Source organism: Brienomyrus brachyistius, chromosome 23, assembly GCF_023856365.1.
Source record: "Brienomyrus brachyistius isolate T26 chromosome 23, BBRACH_0.4, whole genome shotgun sequence".
Taxonomy (NCBI): Eukaryota; Metazoa; Chordata; class Actinopteri; order Osteoglossiformes; family Mormyridae; genus Brienomyrus; species Brienomyrus brachyistius.
This window is the reverse complement of record NC_064555.1, coordinates 3,498,190-3,521,835: the sequence shown is the minus strand read 5'-3', so window position 1 is coordinate 3,521,835 and position 23,646 is coordinate 3,498,190. Positions and strand designations below refer to the sequence as shown.

The window sequence follows — 23,646 nt, the reverse complement described above, 5'->3', positions numbered from 1 at the left end:
GATATAATGGATAGCCGAAACGCTTACTTATACACATCTAGGTTTCTTCACTGCCATTTATCATCCAATATAACACTAATAATACAATCATTACTTTGCACAGCTGTTCTTCATATACATTCTATATAGTAAATGTCCAACATTTGTTGGTGAAAACTGTAACTCAGTAACCCAAAAGCTCCATTTAAAAAGAAACGTATTCATTTAATACTTTTCGTATGAAAACACCCATGGCCCCGTGCACAGTCTGAAAAGACGTCTTTGTTCTAAGTCCACATCCAAATTTAGCACCAGATAGACATCAGGTTTACATATTTTACAAAATATTACAGCTCAGGGTCAGTGTTTAAGTCTGTTACATTACATTTGGTTCTATTTCCGTCAATGTATGAACGGAAATTAGTGGAAAAATCATTATAGGCTACGTAGAAACACGAGGAATGATATTCGCATCTGTTAGAAATATAAGATCCTTTCACAGATTCACGACCTTTTAATAAATACACACAAAACTGCACACCATAAAACAACCTATGCAATTAAACAATTTCCAAATTAAAAAAAAAAAAAACTTTTCAACCTTTATCAGTATTATGAGGTATCTTTTAGAATTTTTATGTGAAGGATGAAATTTATGCTGTAATTGTTTTGTAGGTATGTTGGCTGAAGGGGGCGTCTCCCCCATGTCCCAGGTACGCAAAATGAAGAATGTTTAAATCAGTGACTCCAAGCATTCACAGTAAATCTAGCCGATACTCGAAATTTAAAACACACTGGCACTGTGAAGAGTCTATTATATGATGGAGTTTTAAAACCTGAACGGCCTTCTTAAAATCACAAGCATAAACTTCTGACCAAGAGACAAAAAAAATGAAATTGCAAATGCAGCCAGCCAATCAGCAGGCTACGGCCATCATTAGGTCATTTAAGCCCCATCCTTTCATCCAAGAACTAATTATTACTGGTAGTGAAATGAAAAACACTCCTCTTGTCAGAGCCTTAGAGCAAGGAGCAGGAAGATTCTTCACCCACAAAATTAGCAGGTGACTGTAGAAAGAGCAGGGAAATGGAATGAAACATCAGTCAAAACGTAAAGAAATAAGAAAATGCAAAGACCTACTCCTCATTAAATCACATTTAACATCTAAAATAAAATTTTAATGAAATTTTAAAAAAAAAAGGCATGAGTTCCAGGTTGACGCATCTTGGCAATCCAGGGAAGTTTAACAGCCCAGACTAAATCGAAGCTACCAAAGATGTCCACAGGATAAATAATGGTGGCATCCAACCACCACTGTGAAGATAAATGCGTCGCTGGGGAACCAGGCACTGTCCCAGAGTCATCAATCTCCTGTAACAGTGGGCCGCGACGGACCCGCCGCATGTAATCCTCTGAAATCGTCGATTCGTTAAAACGTTCTGAAATTAAGATGAGCGCAAAGGAAAAGTAGCCTGAGGGTAAAACAACAGCTGCAAGCGTCACGTCTAGGCCCACTAAGTCCAGTCTCCTTGTTCCCCTAAGAGGATGGCAGCGCGCATTAGAATCTTGAAACAGCAGTATGCAGGCGTGTAAAACGCTCACTTGGCATGAAATCATGGGAATGAAACCGGCCAGCTTCGATGGGTTTGCGATGGTACCGCAATCACCTAGTCGAATTCCGCCCCAGAGTCAGGCTCCTCCTCCTCGTATACATCTGGCTCGCGTTCCAGCTCCATGAGCGAGCAGGAGAAGGGACCCATGTCACCGTCGCTCTTGAAGGTGTTTAGCTCGTTGTCCATCATGCGGGGGTCGGTGTAGGCCAAGCTGTCCTGCCGAATGATGGGTGTGCGTGGTCTGCCGGGCATGGCAGCCTGCGATGGATCCAGGAACGGCTGAAAGGTCTCCATCGCAGGCTCAGGGTTCTGCCTGGAGGTGGGCTGCGCTGGCAGATTGTGGTAAGAATCCTTCATAGAGTCGAACATATGGGAATCATTGTCATCGCGGCCGCTGTGGAACACAGTGTGTTCCGGAGTGAACATGTTCCCATTGGGGTTGTAGATGGACATGCGCTTTTTCTTCGTCCTGCCAGAAAGAACACACCTCACGTTATACCTCGTGGGCGGAGTCAGGGCTGGAGGAAGGGGGCGGAGTCAGGCGTAAATACACACGCTCACCTTTTCATCACGCAGATCGCGATCACCACCAAGGCCAACAGCAGCAGCACGGCTCCCACCACCGAAAGGATGATGGTGAGATACAGGGCTGTCAAAAAATATAGTTTAGTTCGAGTCCCACCCCACAAAAAAATAAACGGCACAATCCTGTTAGCCAGGACTGTAGTGAGAAAATGAAGAGGGTGTGTGAAACTTAACACATAGCACATGGTAACTACGGCTGCTGGTGCTGCTGTACATGCCCTTTGATCTACTACCCTTGTCCGTTAATGCGTCTATGCATGTTCTGACCATCCATGCTCTCTGCCTTCCTTCCCACATGTCCAGATGGTGCCTGGGGTGGGCAGCATCCAAGCTGGAGTCCTGGTTCAGTCCCATGGGGGGGGTGACATAGTGGATGTGACTTACGAACTGCATCATTGTGGATGCAGCCTTCAATCTGACACCCATCACAGGCTGGTATGAAGACCTGACTCAGTGATGGACTTCGGCTTTGATTTAGCAAGCAAGCAAGGGGGGGGGGGGGCGGGGCAGTCAGCTGACCTCCTTTCTCCCTACTTGGTTTTGGTTCCTCTCCTCCATCGCCATCTGGCTTTCTTTCCTTCCTTTTCTTTTCCTTCATCTACCCTTTTACCTCTTTTTGAATTATTCAGTATATATGATGTATAGCTGTATAACAGACCCGTGTAACCTGCCGTAGGGGAACCTCCGCAGTGAAAGGTGCTATATTATACTGAAATGATCTGAATCAAAAGTCAGCTTGGCGAAATGCCGAATCACGATGTTGATGGTGGAGATAGTGCTGTGGGTGAAACCTGAAAGGCTGCTCACTTTTCTTCCTCTGTATGGTGACCTTGGCCCGCATGCTGAAGTCCCCTTGCGTGGACAGGCAGTTGGTGGCGTTGAGGTAGAAGGTCTCCTTCGCCGTCAGCCTGTGTTCCCCTTGGCTCAGCACCTCCTCCTTCAAGCCCAGCACCTGCGCCGTGACCTGAGCGCTGCCCTCCCTACAGAGGGGTTGGCTGATGTTGACCAGCTCCAGCTCCACCTGGTGCTCGGGGGGCGGCGACACCAGCCAGGACATCGCGGTGTTGGGCTGCATCCCTGCGGGCCAGTCGGGGGTGGCCAGCCATGCTGGGGAGTTCATCTCAGGGACGACAGCGATCACATATGCACCTGTGGGAGGGCAGCCACGTCAGTCAGCTCGAAGGAGTTCCTCACGAATCCCAATAACTACACCAAATCCAGCCAAGCATTTCAGCAAATAAATAATAATAATAATAATTTAAAAAATTTAAAAAAAAAAAAAAAAAAAAAAAAAAACTTACAATGCAGATGTTCATTAGGATCTGAACACTGTCATAAAGACACATTTTTCTGTCGATTATGTTCATGAATAACAAATTGGCACAACAGTGGCCTCACGCCTTTAGGACTGGGTTTATTTTCCCTACCCCTGCTTTGTGTATGTGGAGAGTCAGAAAGAGCAGGACGTCACACGGGTACGACAGCGCCACCATATGGACAGTAGCGGTGTGCACAGAAAGCTCTTACACTTGAATTTTATTTAACAGATGCCTTTTGCCCAAGTGACGCACCAGCTAGGAATCGTAGAGCAGACAGCTTCCCTGGAGAAGCTGGGCTGTGATTTAACATTCCACAAGGGATTCGAACCCACTACCTCCTGGACACAAGTACAGATCCAGGGAGTCACACAAGGCCTTCAGTAAAAATTTTTATATTGTTCAGACTAAAACACCTAAGCATGGTGCTCTCATAGGATGCCACCTTTGCAATAAGTCAGGTCAAGAAATGTCTTCCCTGCTAGACATTCTCTGGTCAACTAAGTGGTATTATTGCAAATTGGATGTGCTTAGGAACAACAGCAACTCAGCGTGGAAGTGGCAGATCACATAAAGAGAGTGGGGTCACTGAGTGCTGAAGCCAAACGTCCTCTGGCATCAACCCCAACACAGACTGTGCACCGGCAGCTTCATGGAATGGGCTTCCATTAATGGTATGGGGTTGGGCTAGACCCCGTAGTTCTGATGAAGACAACGCTTACTGCTTCACCATACCAAGACTTTTTGGACAACTCTATGCTTCGAACTTTGTAGTAACAGTTTGGGGAAGGTCCTTTTCTGTTCTAGCATGACTGTGCCCCAGTGCACAGAACAAGGTCCATAAAGAAATTGTTGGGTGAGTTTTGTGTGGAAAAACTTGCCCGGCCCACACAGAGCCCTGACCTCAACCCCATCAAACACCTGCATGTCCAACATCAGTGCCTGACCTTAGAAATGCTCTTCTGAGCGAATGGGCAAAAATTCCCACAGACACACTCCAAAATTTTGTTATAATCCTTCCCAGAAGAGTGGCAGTTGTTATAGTTCAAAGAGGGCGGGGGGCAACTTCATACTGTTGCCTATGGTTTTAGAATGGGATGTCGAAAGTTCATGTGGGTGTAATGGCCAGGTGTCTCAATACTGTACATTGAACTGGCATAACTGGGGTGATTATATATGGAGATGTAGCAATATAATGCTCAGAGTTACCCCACTAGTTCAACGTACAGCTTTACTATATAAAAATTATTTGGTTTCGAACATGGTGAGGTTACAACCATAGTACTGGAAAGTGTAGTTTTAGCAATCCTACTGCCCAACACGCACTACAGTACACGGCTGTACCTCGTCTGTTAGCTTTAGCGCTTACTTAAACTTTGTGTATGTTGCGCAATTCTGGGACTAATTAAGTCGGTTTTAAGTCAAGAACTGACTGAATGAAAGAATTAAGGTTCACTAGGCGATTCATCGCAGTTCCTGACAAAGGTACCCATGAGATTCACACAGGCTTTGGCAATCATTGATCATCCACCCATTTTCTACACTCAATTGTCCTATGCAGGGGTGCGGCAGCCCTGGAGCCAATCGCGAATAAACCCAGGATAAGAGGCCAGCCAATCACAGGGCAACGCACACCATTCACACCTACCAACAATCTGGTAACCCCAAAACAGGGGGGGGGAGCATGCAAACTCCACACACGGAGCTGGAGACTGAATCCTGTGGTAAATATAGCACAGTGTTTCTTGCACGAGTGCGTCCATGTTCTCTTGAAAAACATTTTAGAAATTGTACATTCGCAGGATTCATTTTTTTTTTTTAGCTTCGAAATGCTGGCTCACAAAAGAAATCAAAATAAAACGAAACTAAAAGTCTGTGTGACTGGTTTTATTAGTAATGGGGGGGGCCCTCGCACAGAATTTCTGTGAGGGATTTAAATAACGGTGAAGGCCAAATCACTGCGACCCTATATGGGGCACGCAGTTACGGTGGACACACAGTAAGTGTCAGGCTCGCTGCCGTTTAATATAGATGATTAATCCCTCCCACCCCGCAGTCTCTGGAGTGATGTTAAAGTCTCATGTTCTCACTTGCTGGACTGTCTGCCATTTTTATTTTTTGCATTGACAAATCGTGAAACCCACTCTGCACTGCGCCCTCTTGTGGCCTGGACCCTTATAACAATTCCCTCCCATTGGTTTCTGTTCATTTATAAAAAACACATTCTCAATGCGATCCTGCACCTCTTGGAAACCTCGCCATGTGGGGATCCCCGGCTTACCTGTGATCTCTTGGGCTGAAGGGACACGTTAAGGAGGCTCTCCGTCGTGCTGGTCAGCCCCATACTCCCCGGCCCGCGTGGCCACGATGGAGGCATTGGCCGGCATCTTGACGCCTCGCAGGGGTCCACTGGGGGCAGAAGGTGCCGAGCGGGACGTCGGCTGCCATCTCTGACTGTCAGGAAGAGCCCCGTCGCCACACTCCTGTCCGGCCAGAGACTGCTTGAAGCCACCAGCAGGGGGCCGCAGCTCAATGGTGCCCCCTTGCAAGGAACGCAAGTTCCAGGTGATTGTCTGCAGCGGTATGGGGAGGGCACTGGCCCAGGGGTAGGAACAGTGCAGCGGGATCTCATCCGCCGTGCACGACTTCTGCCCCGAACACGCCCTCAGGTCTATGTGGGGAAAAGATCACGGAGAAGCTTACTGGGGAGGAACCATACGAAGAAACAACTGGGCAGCTAGCAGGATGACCTTGGCATGCGAACAAGTTACAGCCTTTTACCACATACCTGCAGAACTAATTAAAGATGGAGTGCAGAGCGATGATCTCAACTCAGAACACAAACACTCAGCTCTGCATTTTACAGTACGGTGCTCATATGAAAGACCTGCCCTTCATTAATCTGCATTTCATACTCAGAAGTGCTTAATTCTTTCGTTATGAGTCCCACAGTCATTCAGCATGTCTGCATTATATAGATAATCCCTTCTGCTTTTTTTCACAGGTCACAGTGATTAAAACCACTTTACAGTCAGGAAACAGTATGACCCCCCCCCCCCCCCCGCTGAATCGCAGTTAAGTCATCATTCCATTTACTCATAACCCTGACTTGGGGATTAACAAATATTTCACTTATTTGTACTAAGGTTCACCAATCCTCTCTCTGTCTTTGACATTTTACCATTTATATAACACATAATTCTCATTTGCAGGGATACAATTCCTGTCGCCTTCGTCATTCCATAAAAACTTTACCTGCAATTGCTACATTTCAAGTCGCTTTTTAAATAATTGGAAGCAGGAGAGAGATTGTACACTTAATTTTCAAGATTATGGTTCTGTGACTAATAAAACAATAAATTTACAACATTCACATGATCCTTATATTAGGACCATCGGGCAGAATGTATTTTAAAAATGAAATGATTTAGTGGGAGAATCACTGGTGCTCATTTACACCTCAAACAAATTCACTAAAAAAATGTTCCGCATCTGACATCATTTAACCACTTCAACCCCTTAACACAGCAGCTCACACAGATTTCCCTATTCAGGCAATTTCTCCAAATCAGTGCCTATTCAAAGCTGCCTCTTAAATGGGGGGGGGGGGGGGGGGGGGGGGGGAAATCACTATTACGAGGCTGTAGCCAACATAGAAATTATTTTTTGTGCCCTGTTAAGATATGCAACACTCTCAAAACACCCATTTCTTACTGACTAATGCAGCAGCTGAAAATTTCACCCACCAGCGAAGCTTTTAGACAAAATAATTATGGCATGCATTAAGTGTCTGGGAGTCATCCCTTATCTTAATTACAGGTTGCCGCGGTGCCCGGCAGACTTTACAACCAAGACACACAAGGGGAAAAAAATAATAATAATCAAAGCAGAAGAGTAAAACATTTCTGCATATGGCAAGGATTAAGACTTGTGTAGGAAATGATCAGAAATCGTATCCAAACAATGGCTGGAGTCTGTTAGGATTGACTAGCACATAGTGGACTGAGCGCAAGCAGGTTACCTTCACCATCAATTTAACTAGATGAAGACATCGCTGGTTACCGGTAATCTTTGGGTTTGACTGGTTACCTATGCTTTTGTTGGCAGTGAGCATGATATCCTCACTCCCGCAATCTTGAAAAGACAGATTGAATTGCGTCCCGGACAGCATGGTGATCTCCTCCCGGATGACGGAGTCCACTTTCATCTCACAAGGTGAGTATGTGGAGTCTTTCTTCTTAATGTAAAGAGTGAGATCCTTCTCTTGCTGCAGATCCACCAAGCACGGCACTGGTGAATGAAGCAGGTAAGGTAAGGTCTCATTAACTGCATATAGGGTGCAATGCTGCATCCTATTTCCCACTGATCCTTGGTGATGTAGGGACTTCCAAAGGACAGCTGGTCAGACCCACACACCAAATATGGGAATTACATTCTGGGTCTTCATGCAGAAGAGGATTTGTGGGAGGTGTTCATGGCACCTTATCATTCCTCCCCATCAGCTTTACCCCAAGATTATGCACTTGATGTTCAAGATGCAATAACTAATCAAAATCTATAGTAAGAGCCTCACACGCTGAGGTGGATAATTCAGGTTCAGAAAACTGAAACTCCAGACCAAGATTTTTGTTTCAACCAACCGCCTGAGTACTTTGTAACTGTAATTCTTCATACTCAACTGGTTGGTTGAAACAAAATCTTGGTCTGGATTTTCAGTTTCTGAACCTGAATTATCCACCTCTGCTCACACGCAACTACAGTTCCCACCACTTCTCCCTACAAATGAATCTCTATTGTTTGAAGGTACGATTGTTCAGTGGAAAGCAAAGATAAAGGAAATGAAACTAAAACACAGTCAGAACATGAAATTACTCCAAATAAGCCCATCAACCTGAAGGTTCAAAATTTTAAAATGAACCACAGTTGCTCCACTGCCAGTCCCATACCTGGGCTGCTTCTCCTGGACACAGACACTTGGAAACTGAGGACAGTCCTGAGCCCACAGTGACGTCACAGTTAACGAGGGACATCCTGAAGTCGCCTTGCCTCTGGGCAGGCTGTGGGTCGGAGAGTCCGGCGGTGAGCTTCAGATTCTGCCCCATGTACTGCACCTCCACGCTCTTTGTCTGACACTGCGGAGCTGTGCTTTCCAGGAAGACAACAGTGAAGTTGTGCTTCGGTGGGACAGAGAAGCTCCACGTCACCAGATCGCTGCTCGGGAAACCCCGAGGAGAGTTTGGTGAAAAGAGCGTAACGTTAGATGACCCAAGGGGAAACTGTACGGAGACTTCAGCAAGACCTAAGGAATGCGAGAGAGAGAGAGAAATAACCAATAATAAGTAAAAAACAGAACCAGTGTTACTATGGATACCATAATGAACTACTGAAATGTATCACTTTAATCTGAGGCTGTGATTTCAGCCACAACCAGGGCTAGACCAGCCATCTAGCATCCTGGGCATTTTCCCAGATGGGCCAATGGGTATGTGGGTCAGCAAAAATTCTCGCGATACCCAACCCCCAGTTGGCAAAATTTGTTCGGCATAAGTTATCAACTGACCGTGGGTGATCCTAAGCTCCTGGGTCAATTTTTTACCTCAGCGCAACCCTAGCCACAATACAAGACAGAGCAAGACCCACAATGGTAGCGGAAACTTCTCCACCCACCTTTGACATCTGGTCCAACAGTAATATCGAAGGCTGATGGATCCAGTGCTGTTGGTCCAGGCAATTTCAAGGACACGCGGCCCTTGTACAGCAAATGCACTCTACGGATCAGGCCATCCTTGCAAAAGGTGCCAATGGTAACTGGCCCAGATCGCTGGTAGATAACGATGGCGTAAGTTTGCTGGTCCGGACACGTTTCAGAGGACAGGATTTGTCGCATTCCTGACCCCAAGAAATCCACCTGGAACCCTTTGCCAGACTGGGCTTTCACGTCCCAGTTAAATGTCCTGTTGAATTCTGGGAAGATGGAGGAGTCTGACTGCACGATGCCCCCCTGGCAGGACTGATCTGTGCAAACTAGTAAAAAGATATGAATTAAAAGACGATAAATGTACACAAGATATCTGCTCTATTCAAATCTATTATCCGACTCTAGAGTTCCACTAAACTATACCCAAATTGTACAGTAACATCATGCCACACTGGTGCTTCTCCAACCAATACTACCAGACCAGAAGATAGAAGGTTCCTCTCACCTATCTCTCTGTTGATCTCCACGATGAAAACCATTTGCGGCTGAAGGCAGGTGAAGTCCACCGAGATGCTGGCTGGTGGCTTCAAAGTGGCCTGAGAGCTGCATTCACTAATGTTAGTGCACACAGTACAGTTGGAGGTTTGATCCACTCTCTTGATACTGATGACAGTGTTTGGACTGACTGTCATCACAACATTTCCTGCACAAGGTAACAGAGGATGCCACTTATTTTCAGGAAGTTCGAAGTTTCTTACATAGCAATAGCTCATCGTAGCTTCACTTACACATTCTTAGGAGTCTTAAAAAGTGGTAAATCTGAGTCATTTCCACAACTTGGACTTGCAGTGCACAGTGCACTTCCTTAACTCCCAGAAAAACCACGGAACACTGCAGTGAGGCTGCTTTATTCTGTAAATGATCAACTGATCTTATCTTGTTCATCGGTCAAAAGACAAACCGTTTTCCTTCACCTGAATGTCTGCTTAAGTTTTATAATAAAACATGGAATCACTGTTTCTTCGGCCATGAAACTGTTACAAAATCAAAGTGAAATGCTTCATCGGTTTCTTATCAATATTGAAGAAAAGGTTTAATCTCTTAATTGTAATCAGAACAGACATTAGCCTGGCAAGGGCACTGGATCTGACTGGCAAGAATCTACGAGTTTGGTTCGATTTAAGTTTTACCCCAAACTATAGGCAACATACAGAAATACAAAATCAAGATCTACGATTAGGTATCCCCATACCAGAGCATGTCCTGGTACACACCTAAATTCAGGTAGGCCCTCATAAAGAAAAAATCATTCACTTGTCTAAACAAGTATCGGGGGTGCAGAGACATCCTGACGTAACATCAGTTTCTTTGACAAAGCTCTTTAAGATTGCTTAATGTTAACAAAATGGACTTCAGCGTACAGAGCGGGTTGGAATAAGCTCTTCTGCTCAGTAATACCAGAAGTCACAGGGGGAACTTACAAAAAAACTCACTGACAATCCCACTTGTTGTGTCCAACGTCATTTCAGCGTTTCAGTACAGTCCACTATAAACCAAAGTACACCAAGAAGGATGAAAAATCATTCGGTTTTTTGTTCGTCTATTTAGTTGTTCGTCTATTTAGTTGTTCGTCTATTTAGTTGTTCGTCTATTTAGTTGTTCGTCTATTCAAAGACAGACAGTGGTTTGATTGAAGAAACAAAAAAAAACAATTGCCAGACAAAAAGTCAAACAGCAGTAGTTCTACACCTCCTAGACATCAAAAAGGTTCAGACTCAAAGGAGGCGCCTGTCAGAAACGCAAACCAGTCCATGCCTGGATCCAGGATCCAGCCCAGGTCTTCGGCAGGACCAGTCCCGCTTCCGAGATCCTCCTCTAAAGTGTATTAGATCTGTGTAGCATTTCCTGTTTGGTTAGTTAAGTGTTTTTGGTTTTTTTTGGACTGTGATCAGACTTTGGTAAATAAAAGCTCATGCAACACATGAGGCTCCACCCACTTCATTAGAACACCCAAGTAACTACAGAAGTCATTTTGTTTAGTCAGACACCTGTAGGCTCACTAATTAAACAAAGGAATGTTATGCAGTGTCCATCATTATCTCTAAAAGAAATATATCGGATGACCTGTGTATTACATGCTTATTAAACCGAATGGGCCTATTTAGCAGACATGTAAAATAATGTGTCACATGCTGGTAAATTAACTGCAGAATGACAGTGTTGTTTTCTATTTTTGATGTTGAATATGGAGTGTTTCTGCTAGGAAACACAATCTAAACCAGGGGTAGAGGGCTGGGCCTGGTTTTTGGGATGACTTCTCAATCAGCCAGTGACAGCGGGTCCCCAGGAGGGGGGCCGAGAACTGCTGTTTTATCATTGGCTGATTGAGAGGTCATCCACAAAAACCTGCACCCACACCAGCCCTCCGCGTAACAGGTCCCCCACTCTGCTGTAAACTTTGTGATCTCATGTATGAACTGTTTCCCGTTATATATATATATATATATATATATATATATATATATATATATATATATATATATATATATATATATATATATATATATATATATATATATATATATATATATATATATATATATATATATATATCGTTTAAGCATTTGGTGCAACTGATCAAAAACCAATGAAGAGATTAATTCAATTCATAATATTGGTTCGAAACCATGAGTTTCACAAAAAATGTATGAAATGCTTTGAAGAAACTTCAGAGAGGGAAACTCGTGCATTCAAATGTTGGCGCGGTACAGCCTGGTGGTTAATTGCACATAATTAATGAATTCTTACATTTTCCCACCAAGGATGCGTTTCGGCCAGTTTCGGCAACTTTTACCGTATTTGCGGTAACGCATTCTCTAAAGACTGCATGAAACTGTCAGAAAAAAAAACAAAACTGGAACCCCCCCCCGCCGTAACCATTTCCATCGGCGTAGCTAGAAATTCCCCCCTGACAAAAAGAAAATACCTTGGTCTCCCTCCACAGAAGAATTTACCAAACGAGGGGGTCCCCATGGTAGACTGTAGGACGTGGATGTATATTTCCGAGCGTATACATTTATTATTTGCTGTATGCAGGGGTCCCTATGAAGTGCTGTCCCTGCAGCCGCCCCCAACCCTAACCCTGTTTCAAAATATATAAGGCATTGTACCCTCCGTTTTTAAGGAATGGCCGCTTTATCAGAGCGATTGCAAAGAAATGAACCAGGACTGCCTAATTTGAGATGCAGACGACTATATACTTTCCATATACTATATCATATAGTATATGCTATAGTTTGTGAATAATGCCCTAAAGCTGAACGCATCACCCCGGGCAAAACTCATACCTAGAGATCCCTTGTTCCACATGGATGTTCAGCAGGCAGTCTATTCCCCAGTACGATTCGGGAATTTAACTTTAACACAACGACAGGTACTTAAAATGTTTGCCTGACTCGCATTAACTAAACAGTGTTACGCAAATCGATTGCCCCCCCCCCCAAACTCCATAAAACATAAATCAGTATCCCTTCAATCAAAAAATTATTTGTACATCTTCTACATGCACGTTAAACAGGTAGCGTGTCTTTGTTATTTCCCCAAATTCGCATGAGTGAAGTTTCATGACGGACAGCTGCCATTATTCGCCTTACCTGCTGCATACGAAACCAGTAACAAAAGACCGGCCACAAGCGCTGGAAAACAGGCGGAGAGTTTAGCGTTTGGTGTCATTTCTGCGAAATCCTGGCGGTCTCTTTCACCGTCACCATCGGCTGCAGAGACTTACATTGCGTAGGTAGCAAAAAGATCAGAAAGTTATGCTTCTTTCCTGTAACACGCTGCGGGAGCTCCCTCTTCCTGGTTTATGACACCCTTTCGGGCGAACATAAGGAGAAGGGCGTTGCCCTATACCTGCCAGAACCTGAAACGGATTGCGGTTTTATGCTGGAGCTGGTAAAACCGGTTATCGGGTGGTTTTCTCCATTTCTTCGATGACTGGCAGCCTAAGTGATTCATTATTTATTTTATTTTATTGTGCACGTAGTTATGAGTCTAATCGGAGTGTTCCGGGTGTGAATTTGGCACCCAACTGAATGTCCGGCTGTCTTCAGCTTTCAGATCTGCTGAGGCGCAAATGAGGCGGATTACAGCGGGAGACGCCAAAAAGTCGGCAATGAAGTTTAACACCTTCAGACTTATTCTTGGACCCTGGATGCTGAGCTTAAGATCTTATTTTGATGCCTTATTAGAATGGGTTCATTTAAAGAGGAAATTATTTTGTTATAAGCGTTGAACAACTGAACAAGTGTCAACGACTGGATCTATACACCATTATTCTATAATGTTAGCCAAACAATTAGGAAATTCATTATGGTGGATTCGAAGCTGCCTTTGCTTCTGCAAATCTACATTCTCCAACCAGCACAAAGTCGTATTTTGACCCGTTTATATGACTAATGAGGAAACAGAGGAACAAATAAGACGAATTATGATTTCGATTTCGGAAATGAGGGCTCATCAAATATGATTAACCACACATACTAATGGAATCTTTCTGACGCAAAATCCTGGAACTCGATGGACATATTACATTTTTTACTATTATAACCTGGTTTCTCCACACTGATATATCTATCCATCTATCATTTATTTTAAAAAATCGTTTATTCAGCTATACCCATACATTTGCTCGTTATACAGTATATTGTAAAAGTCGAAAAGGATGAATGTCCTTAAATGTTATTGCATCAACCTGACAATGCACGAGATGAATCCAGAAGAAACTGTATTGGCCGTAAAACTGAATGAGTATCCAAACTAGAAAACAGTCACAACTATTCTACGTAAAATAAGAAAATAAACACAAGGCGACTCAAACGTTTCTAAAAATCTGCGTGAGATTTATTCAGTTAATGGTTACACATGAGAGAAACATAAATTTAAAAAAAATGTTTTGAATTAGGCTAACGTGGCTTTTTGTTGATCAGCAGAAATACCGAAGCTGTTGTTGCTGAATAAACATATATACCTATTGTTGCGTTTTCTTACCTATTACTTTGATTTTCAGATTTTCAGCAAGGCTACACGTGACCTTATAAATAAAACAGTGGAACAACGAACGGTGTAAAACATTTCGAATATATATGTGTTTTTAAATCAAAATGTTCTTAAACCGACAAACTAAGCAACATACTGGCAACAAGTAAGAGAACTGAAAGACTGGAATTTGCGCTGTTTTAGGAGTATCGCACATAAAACACTGTAGGTTTTAACTACATGTCTATAAGTCGACAATTACTTGTCTATATATAGTAATATTTACTACATATAGCAATAGTATTGATTGAAATGAAATGAAATCTTATCTCGGTCTCCGCTGCTCCATCCCATTAGGCAGGAATCCTGCAATGATGGGCACCGGCCATATGAGGGCAGCAACGCTCCACACAATAATCACCAGTGTCATGAAACAGGCCACCAGTGTAGACTCGATGGGTTTGCGGTTCAGCCTCCAGCTGTTATCCCTATTGAGCTCGTCCAAGGCAAAGTCAACGCAGCAAAAGCCCAGCGGGTCCCCCGTATGCGATCTGCCTTGCCCAAGCCTCCTGTTACGGGAGAGGCCGCATCCGACGCACAGGCGGAACTCCTGCTGTCCGCCTGAAATGGCCAGGTGCTCGATAACGACAGGTGAGGCGACCCAGCTGAAAGCGGCGCAGAAGAAAGCCCTGCCGCGGTTCGTGGTATGGATGTGCACGTCGCATTGGAAGCCGACGCGCCTGTCCCAGCGTGCAATGAGGGACGTGGGCCGGAGCCTTTGCACGCTAACATTGCACGGAGGCTGGGGCGAAGCCCCGGTGGACGGTGCGCTTTCGTGCACGGACCTCTTAGAGAATCTCACGTCCACCTGGAGGCTCTCCAGGAGGCTTTCGGTGGAGTTGATCGGAGTCAATAAGGTGTCCTCGTCGTTCCAGGCGTAAGAGCGCTGGGAGATCAGGGCAGTGGCTGTCAGGGTCAGCAGCAGCAGCAGCAGCCTCGGGGCGCCGGTCAGCATGGCACAGGGTGCGAGGCTTGCGGCGGCATGACGTGCGAGATGCGCCCCCGGCGATACCATCAGCCCCCGGCGCCTCGCTCCCCCGCTCATGGGAGTTCAGGATTTGCGTGCCCAGTCTCGTTCAACTAAAATGCAAACGTCAGACGTACAACTCTCAGACATGCCTTTCGATAATTTTCCAGATCTCGCCCGGATTTTAACTGCCTCCCTGCCGGAGCTCTGCGCTCAGCCAAATGTTATGAGACTGACGCCAGCCACCTGGTGGTGTGTATCTCGGGCAAATATCCAAGCTGATGCCCATGTGTCTGTCTTTGCAGAAATGAATCCCTCCATGTCCGGCTCTTCCTAACTCGAGACATCTAAATAATCATCTAGTCCTCTGTGTTTGAAACAAATACACTCTCAGAAAAAAAGGTAAAAATGTGTACCTCTGCTCGTCACTGGGGCTGTACCCTTTTAATTGTACCTTTCAAGGTACAGAAATGGAACATCCCAAAGGTACAAACAGCATTAATGTACCATCAATGGTACAGAAACGTTCCTTTTCCGTTTGTGTACCTTAAAAGGTACAACTGCCTACAGCTAAGGGTACAATTGGGCAGACTCTTCAGGGTGCAGCCGCAGTGACAAGCAACGGTACAATTTTTACCCTTTTTTGTAAGAGTGTAGAGATCTGCTTTCTTGTGAATGCTCTCAATGAAAAATATAAGTAAAAATAATCAACTTTAACTGCACATTTGACCCACATAACAATTACGTGTTATGTTGATTGCTTATGTTGTTACGGTGATGATGACTCTAGTATCTCTGAATATGGTACAGAATTTAGTTGATATACAGTACCAGCCAAGCGTTTGGACACGCCAAGCCTCCTACAAAGGAGAGTGGTTGTATCGTATCACATGCCCTGGCCCTCCAGACGTAAACCCTGTAGAAATGGTTTTGCAGGAGTCTGACCAGAAAGTGAAGGAAAAGCAGCCAATGAGAGCTCAGCATATTTGTGGGACCTCCTGCAGGACAAATGGAAATGCATTCCAGGAGGCCACCTCATGGAACTGGCGTAGAGGAGACAGTAGGGTCAGCCAGTCACTGGAGCTATTGGGGTCAAGGGCCCAGTGGTGGGATCACTGTACCGACCCAGTCACTCTCCTGTGTCCCGACACACTGAGCTACTGGCCCGACAATTTTTTTTTGTTTAATATTTTTTTTGTCAGTGTTTAATTATATATATATATATATGCCACTTTATAGTATTTATGTCTTTATAGTTATTGTAAAATGTATAGAATAGTACAAACAAACCTTTCTATGGCGAAGTGTGTCCAAACTTTTGTCTGGTACTATATATAGAGTGCCAGTCAAAAATCTAGGCACACCTGCCTTTAATGTATTTTCTCTATTTTAGATCCATGTTATTCACCAGCTAATAAGCCTTCTGCCAATGCAGTAACACATAATGAATATTGCAATGACCAAAAAGTGTTCAACACCTCAAAGTTTTGTCTAGTCTCTTATAAATCACCCCCTTTTACTTCAATGACAGCATTGCAGATTCTTTGCATTCTTTTAATCAGCTTCCAGATGTACCCACCTAGAATGTTTCTCCAACAGTCCTGAAGGAGTTTCCACAAGTTCTGGGCACCGTTTGGCTTCCTTGGCCTTACTCTTCAGTCCAACTCATCCCAAGCAGTAATCGTTTTCCTGTACATGACCTTCTATGCATCTATTAGCTTTGTCCGTGTTGATTCAACTTAGCTGTTGGTCCGTGAATGAAATGCATAACACTATTAAAATATTCGATTGTAAAATATTAGGTTTATTTCTATAATTGCTTAAATTGCGTAACTAAATACAAAATGAACGTTATAGATCATTTCTGAAAGAGAACAAATAGTTCTCTTTTAAATAATGAAGGAATTATAAAAAATAGCCTGGGCCGACATCAAGATAAAAGACGAACAGGGAACACTTGCTTTTCAAACGCCAGGGGGCACGTTAAATAGTGGCTGAATAACACCTGTTGTTACCGGAACAAATCAGTGTTTTGAGATCCTCCTCTTCCTCGTTGAATTGCCGTCACCCCTTCACTTTCGCGAGGGGTAGGGGCGGCAGATCCCCGCGAATGTGAAAATTTGCGAATAATCGAGTCCCTTTATAACCCCAATTCATAACCTCAATCTGCTAGGCTGGATTAGAGGCGGACTTTTCCATTAGACAAAATAGGTAACACGAAATCTCATCAACACGGATTTTCTGAAAATTACATTTAAGGATCTAACATAGAGTGGCAATTTGCGAACAGACGTGAAGGAATTAAACAAGTGTATACAAAAAATCTAAAATACACTTAGCAAAATAGGGAACAGTTAAACTTGTGGCTGATCGATCCGCTGGCGCGATTTCCTCCCCCCCGCCTCGGGAAAGCATTCCCGTCCCCACCATCATCAGTAAAGTTTACTGCTGGCACCCCGCTGTTAGATTGACATATTGTTGATGTCTCATCGTTTGTAATTCCCTCTCTTTTTCTCTTTCGGCTCCAAAAATAAGCCCAAATGGCCCATTTAGGGGGCCCCCTACCCACGTCAGCCTGTAGGACTCCCAGAGAAGTTAGTCCGCCCCTGGCCTGAACTATAACGTAAAAAGTCTATTTTCTAAACAAACAGTAGCCTACTGTACTACTTTGCATGTGAAATTCCATTGATTTGCTATTTACTATCTGTAACTTCTCATATAGGTCTAAGATACAAGCAATCTAATATATATCTGTACGTACAAAAGTTACTGTATTGTATGCAGTTGGAGTGCTGCATTTTCGAACCATTAAAACATCCTACGGTATTTTTTAAACCAAAATAACTTAATATTAAATATATAGTATGCATTTCGATTAGCACTTATTATATAACACTAATGATTATGTGCTAACCAAATATGATTTTATGTGATCCAGATCAGTTTCAGTATTGGTTAGGCCCATATATTTTTGTTTTACGCGTTGCATTCGAGTTTCTGCGATTTTTCGGCGCTAAAACTATTCCCAGTTAATTGTTCACTCGCAAATAGCCGAAACGGCGAGTGTCAAATGAAAAGGAATGATAACACGGAGACTCGCGTTTGTAATGGCTAGAACACGATCGCTGTGATGACAGCGAACTGCAAGGTGGTGAAAATGGTTTCAGATGAAGAAGAAAAAATTGCCTTTGCTTTTCACACGTATGTTAAAGTTGCTGTTCTTCTCCATTATTTATATATGAAAAATAAACAGAAAAACAGAACCGTTGCAGGTGACTTTCCAAACTGGTAAACTGCCTCATTTTCCGCGTTCGCTGTCTCTAATTACAAGCTGGGGATTTGATTGCCCCCCATTTGCAGCTAAAAGCCTCGTGTTCCTTATATTTTATTCCAGCCTTACCCTTGCTCCTTCCACGATGAATTTGCTAATGTTCTGGACGCTCTAGACAATGCGCCGGGCAACCAGAAAAAAAATGCAAATTAATTATTTGTTAATTAATTATGCTGCAGAAATTCAAATAAATTCTTGCCGACATACATGCAGATTAAACATGGATGTAGATCTTTTGTGCCAAGGACCCTGTTATTCCGCCTTCTTTACTTTGAACATGTAGCAGACGCTCACAGTGATACAGGTGCCCAGTGACACCTGCTGACCGCTTATCGTTACCAGGGACAGAGTGACAGCCTCTAGTCTCTTTTGAAGGCTTTCTGATCTGTGGGCCAGTGTGACAGTCCAATGAATGACTTAATGTTTGCTTCCATATTCCCCGTGATGTTAATTTTAGTTCAGCCCAAAGACATCCGAAACTATACTCAGAAAGTTCAGGGGTGTCAGTCATGGTTATTAAAGTAATTAGGAAAGGCTGCTGTAAACCCCCATTCCTATGGGAACAATCTCACTGCGTCATTTCAAGCGATACGCATTAGTTACTGACGTCTCGCTGCAGGTGGCTGGATTCGGAGCGAAAGACAAACCAAAAACCTGCCTTTTTCCACGCAGAAATGAATGCCTCTCTTCTTCTATCCAAGCTGTCACAATGTAAAATTATAGTGGGTTTTCTGTGTATATGTTTGACCGTAGTTTGTGATATTTGCTTTTAAAACTCTAACTCTGAAACGACACTGTTAAATGATGTTCTTCACGAGCGAAAGAAAAAATACTAAGAGCGACATTATTGGAAAGGCTGGTTTCCTGAACGAGATGGACGTTATGCGGAGCCTGTAAGAGTTCAAGAAACGAAGGAGAAAGTGAAAGAAATCTGTGGAGAATAGAAATAGTTTTCCATGCTGGGATCAGTTGTCATTATTGGACATGGCCAATGACGATCCTATGAGCAGCTTACTAACGAGGGGGAATTGTGCTATAGACGGAAGCAAGAAAAAAATATAAAATAGAGGGACGACAAGGATTGTAAATGCAAACAGGAAAGCAAACAAGAACTAAACCTGCAAGGCTGAACCAAATACAAGGAAACGGAGAAGAAACATTAAGCTGAAATCAGCGGGTAAGAATTAACAGCAAACACTCTTACCTTAAACATATACAATGACTGACAGAGTAACTGGGTAAGAGCAGGCACATATAAACACAGAGCTCTGGCTCTGAGCAAAGCACAGGTCTGAGCCGTAACCAATTAGGGACAATAAGGAACAGGTGAGGATCATTCATAATCACAAAGCACTAAATAATCAAACACTGGGAAATAGTAATATAGAAGAAATGGAGATAATCTGGACCTCAAACACAAAACTAGGACCAATACCGAACTACATGAACACAATTAACAAGGGAAAATGTGGTAGCTGAACCCACGATGGTTCTCAGCAGCCCGCTTAGCTCATCCAGCAGCCTGAGAAGTGGGGGAACGCACTAGGGATGTAGAAGAGTGGTAAAACTAAGGAAAGATGGAGAAAAGGATGGGATGGTCAGCGACACCTGCTGGCCAAGCAGGGACAGATCCTGACATCAGTAGGATTTAGAGGGAGCTTCTGATCTGAATGACCGTCCGGCGTGTCCATAAAGCCAGTCACTGTCCGTGGTCCTGAAGTAGCCCCCCCCCCCCATCCATCATTCTGTTTCTCCTCTGCTGGCCCAAGAGGCTGTCAAGCATGTTTCTGACTGTAGATGTGAGGGCAGCCTCAGTTCTGACAGAACTCCTGTGATCGATCAGGTACTATAAGTCAGCCACCATAACTGAACATTTTTCTCATTAAAATTTTATACTACATGAACAATGACATAATAAATATTATATCATATTCTTGTATATCAGATAGTCATTTAGATAATAGCTAATCATCTTTTGCATAATAAGCATAGTGTTCTATGCATTATTTTATAGTAATGCGAATTTCATTTTGTAATGCATTACTTTTAATATGCTTCAATCCACTGCAGCGTGGAGAGCAAGGGACCGTGAGTGTATTATAATAAAAAAAAAAAAGGCTGGAGGGTCAGGTGATTTTTATTGTGTCTATGTGAAATTTCAGGATGAGAATTTTTAGACCTCCCCTTGGCTACACATATAAAACTTTGCTAAACCTGTTGTATAAAGAAGCATAAACATGTGCTTTATCACCCAGGTTTCGTCGTTTATTTTCGATCCCATTCCCCCCACCTGTGAGAGTTTAATGGGAGATCAGCTGCCTTCCCATTGGCTGTTTTTGAGAAATATATTATTACACCTTCTCCACAGCACAGGATGCAGAAACTTCGTATTACTCAAATACATACATATTAGAAGTACATAATCTACAGAAAATATTATACATTTCGTTCAGCCCTCTCTGACTAATGCAAACAGACACCCACGTACATGTGGTCATGTTATCTGTGTTGACATTGCATTTAAAATCTTTCCATGGTTGCCATGGTGATGCTTTAAGTTGTTCTTTAAATGTTCTTGAATGCTCGTCAGTCTTTTCCCAAACATTGTGGGGCAACCTTTTGTAAGCAAATATATTGATATATTAGGAAGGCAGCTTTACTTCAACACCGATCCACCACATATTCCCTGTCTTGGACTCTCTCTCATTTTCTCGCCCTTTGATCGATGTCTGAAAAATGTGTGTTTTTGCTGCACATGCTGAAAAGGCTTTTATTTCCATAAGTGAGAGTGTCTGCATCACATTTCCCCTGAAAGGCTGAGGCGAACGTCGAAAGCTAAGCGGACACCAGTGGAAAGACTTTTGATATTATAGTAGGCTAGGGCAGCGATTCCCAGTCCGGTCCTCGGCGACCCGCAGCTGGTCCATGTTTTTGCTCCCTCCGAGGTCCCTGCCAGACAGCATAAATGTTGACTGTCTATGGTTGCCCGAGGACCGGATGCTTAAACGCTAAACTAGGGCTTCTGAACTGTTGTGGATCAGGGTATGGGGCTGTGCAACGTACTCAGATTCCTACTTGTGAAGCTGTGCATGTAGAGAGGATGCGATTAAGGATGGAGTACGAGCGCCCAAGTAATTGCTGATCACAGATGGATGTGGCGGAAACTGGCGCTACGTTGCAAAATGTGACGGCTGTGTTCTCATCGTTCTCTGCACGCACTGCCGATGTATCTTGGAGTCAGAAGGCCTTTTATTGAAACGGTGACGCTGATTTCCCCTTAGGGTCTGACTCTGTGAAGTGGCTGAGGTGCAAGGGCTGTAACCTCTGCTGACGTCCCGTTTTACATCAGACTCGGACAAGATGGCCACCGGCGACACCCCCTTAGACGACGGCCTACGCCTAATCTGTAAACCCAGCACCCCCCCCTAACCCGCCCCAGTTTTCCTTCACTTTCAAGAATCCTGAGAAACACCACCAAACATGCAAAATGTGCAATTTATAAAGCAGACAAAAGTAGAACTGGAATTAGAATGTATGACAATGACTGTGTGCTTGAAGACAAGCTATTTGTGTAAATGGAGTGCCCGATTAGTCAAATGATTTATTTGGCGATCTTCGCTGAATTACTCAGAGAGATTCCTCCGTCGATGGACGAACGAGCTGCCTGTCTGCTTTTTATCTTTCAGACATGGTTTTTTCCAGGCCTAAATTTGGCACCATTCTCTCATTAGGCTTTTTTTTTTTGTTTAAATGCAATTGCATTCAGTTTTCACCTGGCACGTTGCTAAGCAACCACTCACACCAGTCTCTCTCCCTTTTGTTGCATTGGCAAGTGGCACCAAAATAGGTGTGATGGAGTACATTGTAGTTGCTACGCAGACACGATTTGTGACATTTCACCTTTGACCTTTTGATTCACAGTTGCCAGATGTTATACAGCTTATCCTGTTTGTCATTTTAAAGCCCCAATTTATATACAAGTCCTGTATATATTAAATCCATCCATCCATCCATCTTCCAAGCCGCTTATCCTAATGGGTCGCAGGGAATCCGGAGCCTATCCCGGAAGCAATGGGCACGAGGCAGGGAACAACCCAGGATGGGGGGCCAGCCCATCGCAGGGCACACTCACACACCATTCACTCACACATGCACACCTATGGGCAATTTAGCAACTCCAATTAGCCTCGGCATGTTTTTGGACTGTGGGGGGAAACCGGAGTGCCCGGCGAAAACCCCAGGACGACATGGGGAGAACATGCAAACTCCACACACATGTGACCCAGGCAGAGACTCAAACCCGGGTCCCAGAGGTGTGAGGCAACAGTGCTAACCACTGCACCACCATGCCGCCCCATATTAATATAATTATACTAACAACCACACGTTGTGCTGCCAAAATCGGTTTATGTGAGAGTTCTATAGATATATCAGAACTTTTTTCCCCAGTAACAGTGGAGTAGTTCGGACGTAATGTTACCATTGTGGTTCCCTGTGAAAACACCACTAAACCCAGCAAACTACCATCCGGAATTTTCTGTGCACATGTCAGAGTAGTAACGGAGGTGAGCTGAACAACAGGAATATAGTGTTCTAGTTTTGGGCTAAAACACCAATCCTAGTCTGTATCATGAGATTACTTTTCAATAATTTAGTAATTCCTATTATTTAATGTGTGCTGACAAGATAGGGCAATTTTAATGCTTTGAGGGACAGCCCAATGTCATTTGGTACCCGTGAATTATGTCTTCCAGACACTGTGCCCACTCCGGTTGGCAGAGTTTAACCTTGCTGCTTTGGACGTAATAATACACGTTCATGGTACAGCACTGCCCCCTAGTGGATATTTCCCCACACCCACTTAATACCGAAGGTCCTTTTCATTAACCTGGAGTAAGATTGGATTCGCTTACAAATGGCTGGGACATTGGTGTCGCTATAGATTATTTTGAAGCCCAATAACTGTGTTACGTCCCAGTGTTCAATTAGACTGACTATGGTCAGATAGCAGCATGTTCTTCAGTTAGTTGAGGTATGGAGACCTGGAGTGGTGTTTCTT

General features: G+C 43.8%; 2 protein-coding genes across 2 annotated transcripts; both read right to left on the bottom strand.

The window, feature by feature from the left end:
- Nucleotides 1-183: 183 nt before the first annotated feature.
- Nucleotides 184-13,096, bottom strand: LOC125719311 (CUB domain-containing protein 1-like). Its single transcript, XM_048993969.1, is given in 10 exon segments — nucleotides 184-2,062; nucleotides 2,155-2,242; nucleotides 2,986-3,327; nucleotides 5,809-6,165; nucleotides 7,584-7,784; nucleotides 8,441-8,482; nucleotides 8,485-8,793; nucleotides 9,162-9,518; nucleotides 9,698-9,895; nucleotides 12,846-13,096. Coding segments are annotated over 10 exon segments (2,388 nt in total). The 5' UTR covers nucleotides 12,925-13,096; the 3' UTR covers nucleotides 184-1,647.
- Nucleotides 13,097-14,077: 981 nt separating this feature from the next.
- On the bottom strand, nucleotides 14,078-15,479 carry LOC125718713 (transmembrane protein 158-like). Its single transcript, XM_048992698.1, has one exon. It carries the CDS (start codon nucleotides 15,332-15,334, stop codon nucleotides 14,555-14,557), a length of 780 nt encoding a protein of 259 aa, XP_048848655.1. The 5' UTR covers nucleotides 15,335-15,479; the 3' UTR covers nucleotides 14,078-14,554.
- Between the last annotated feature and the right edge of the window lie 8,167 nt (nucleotides 15,480-23,646).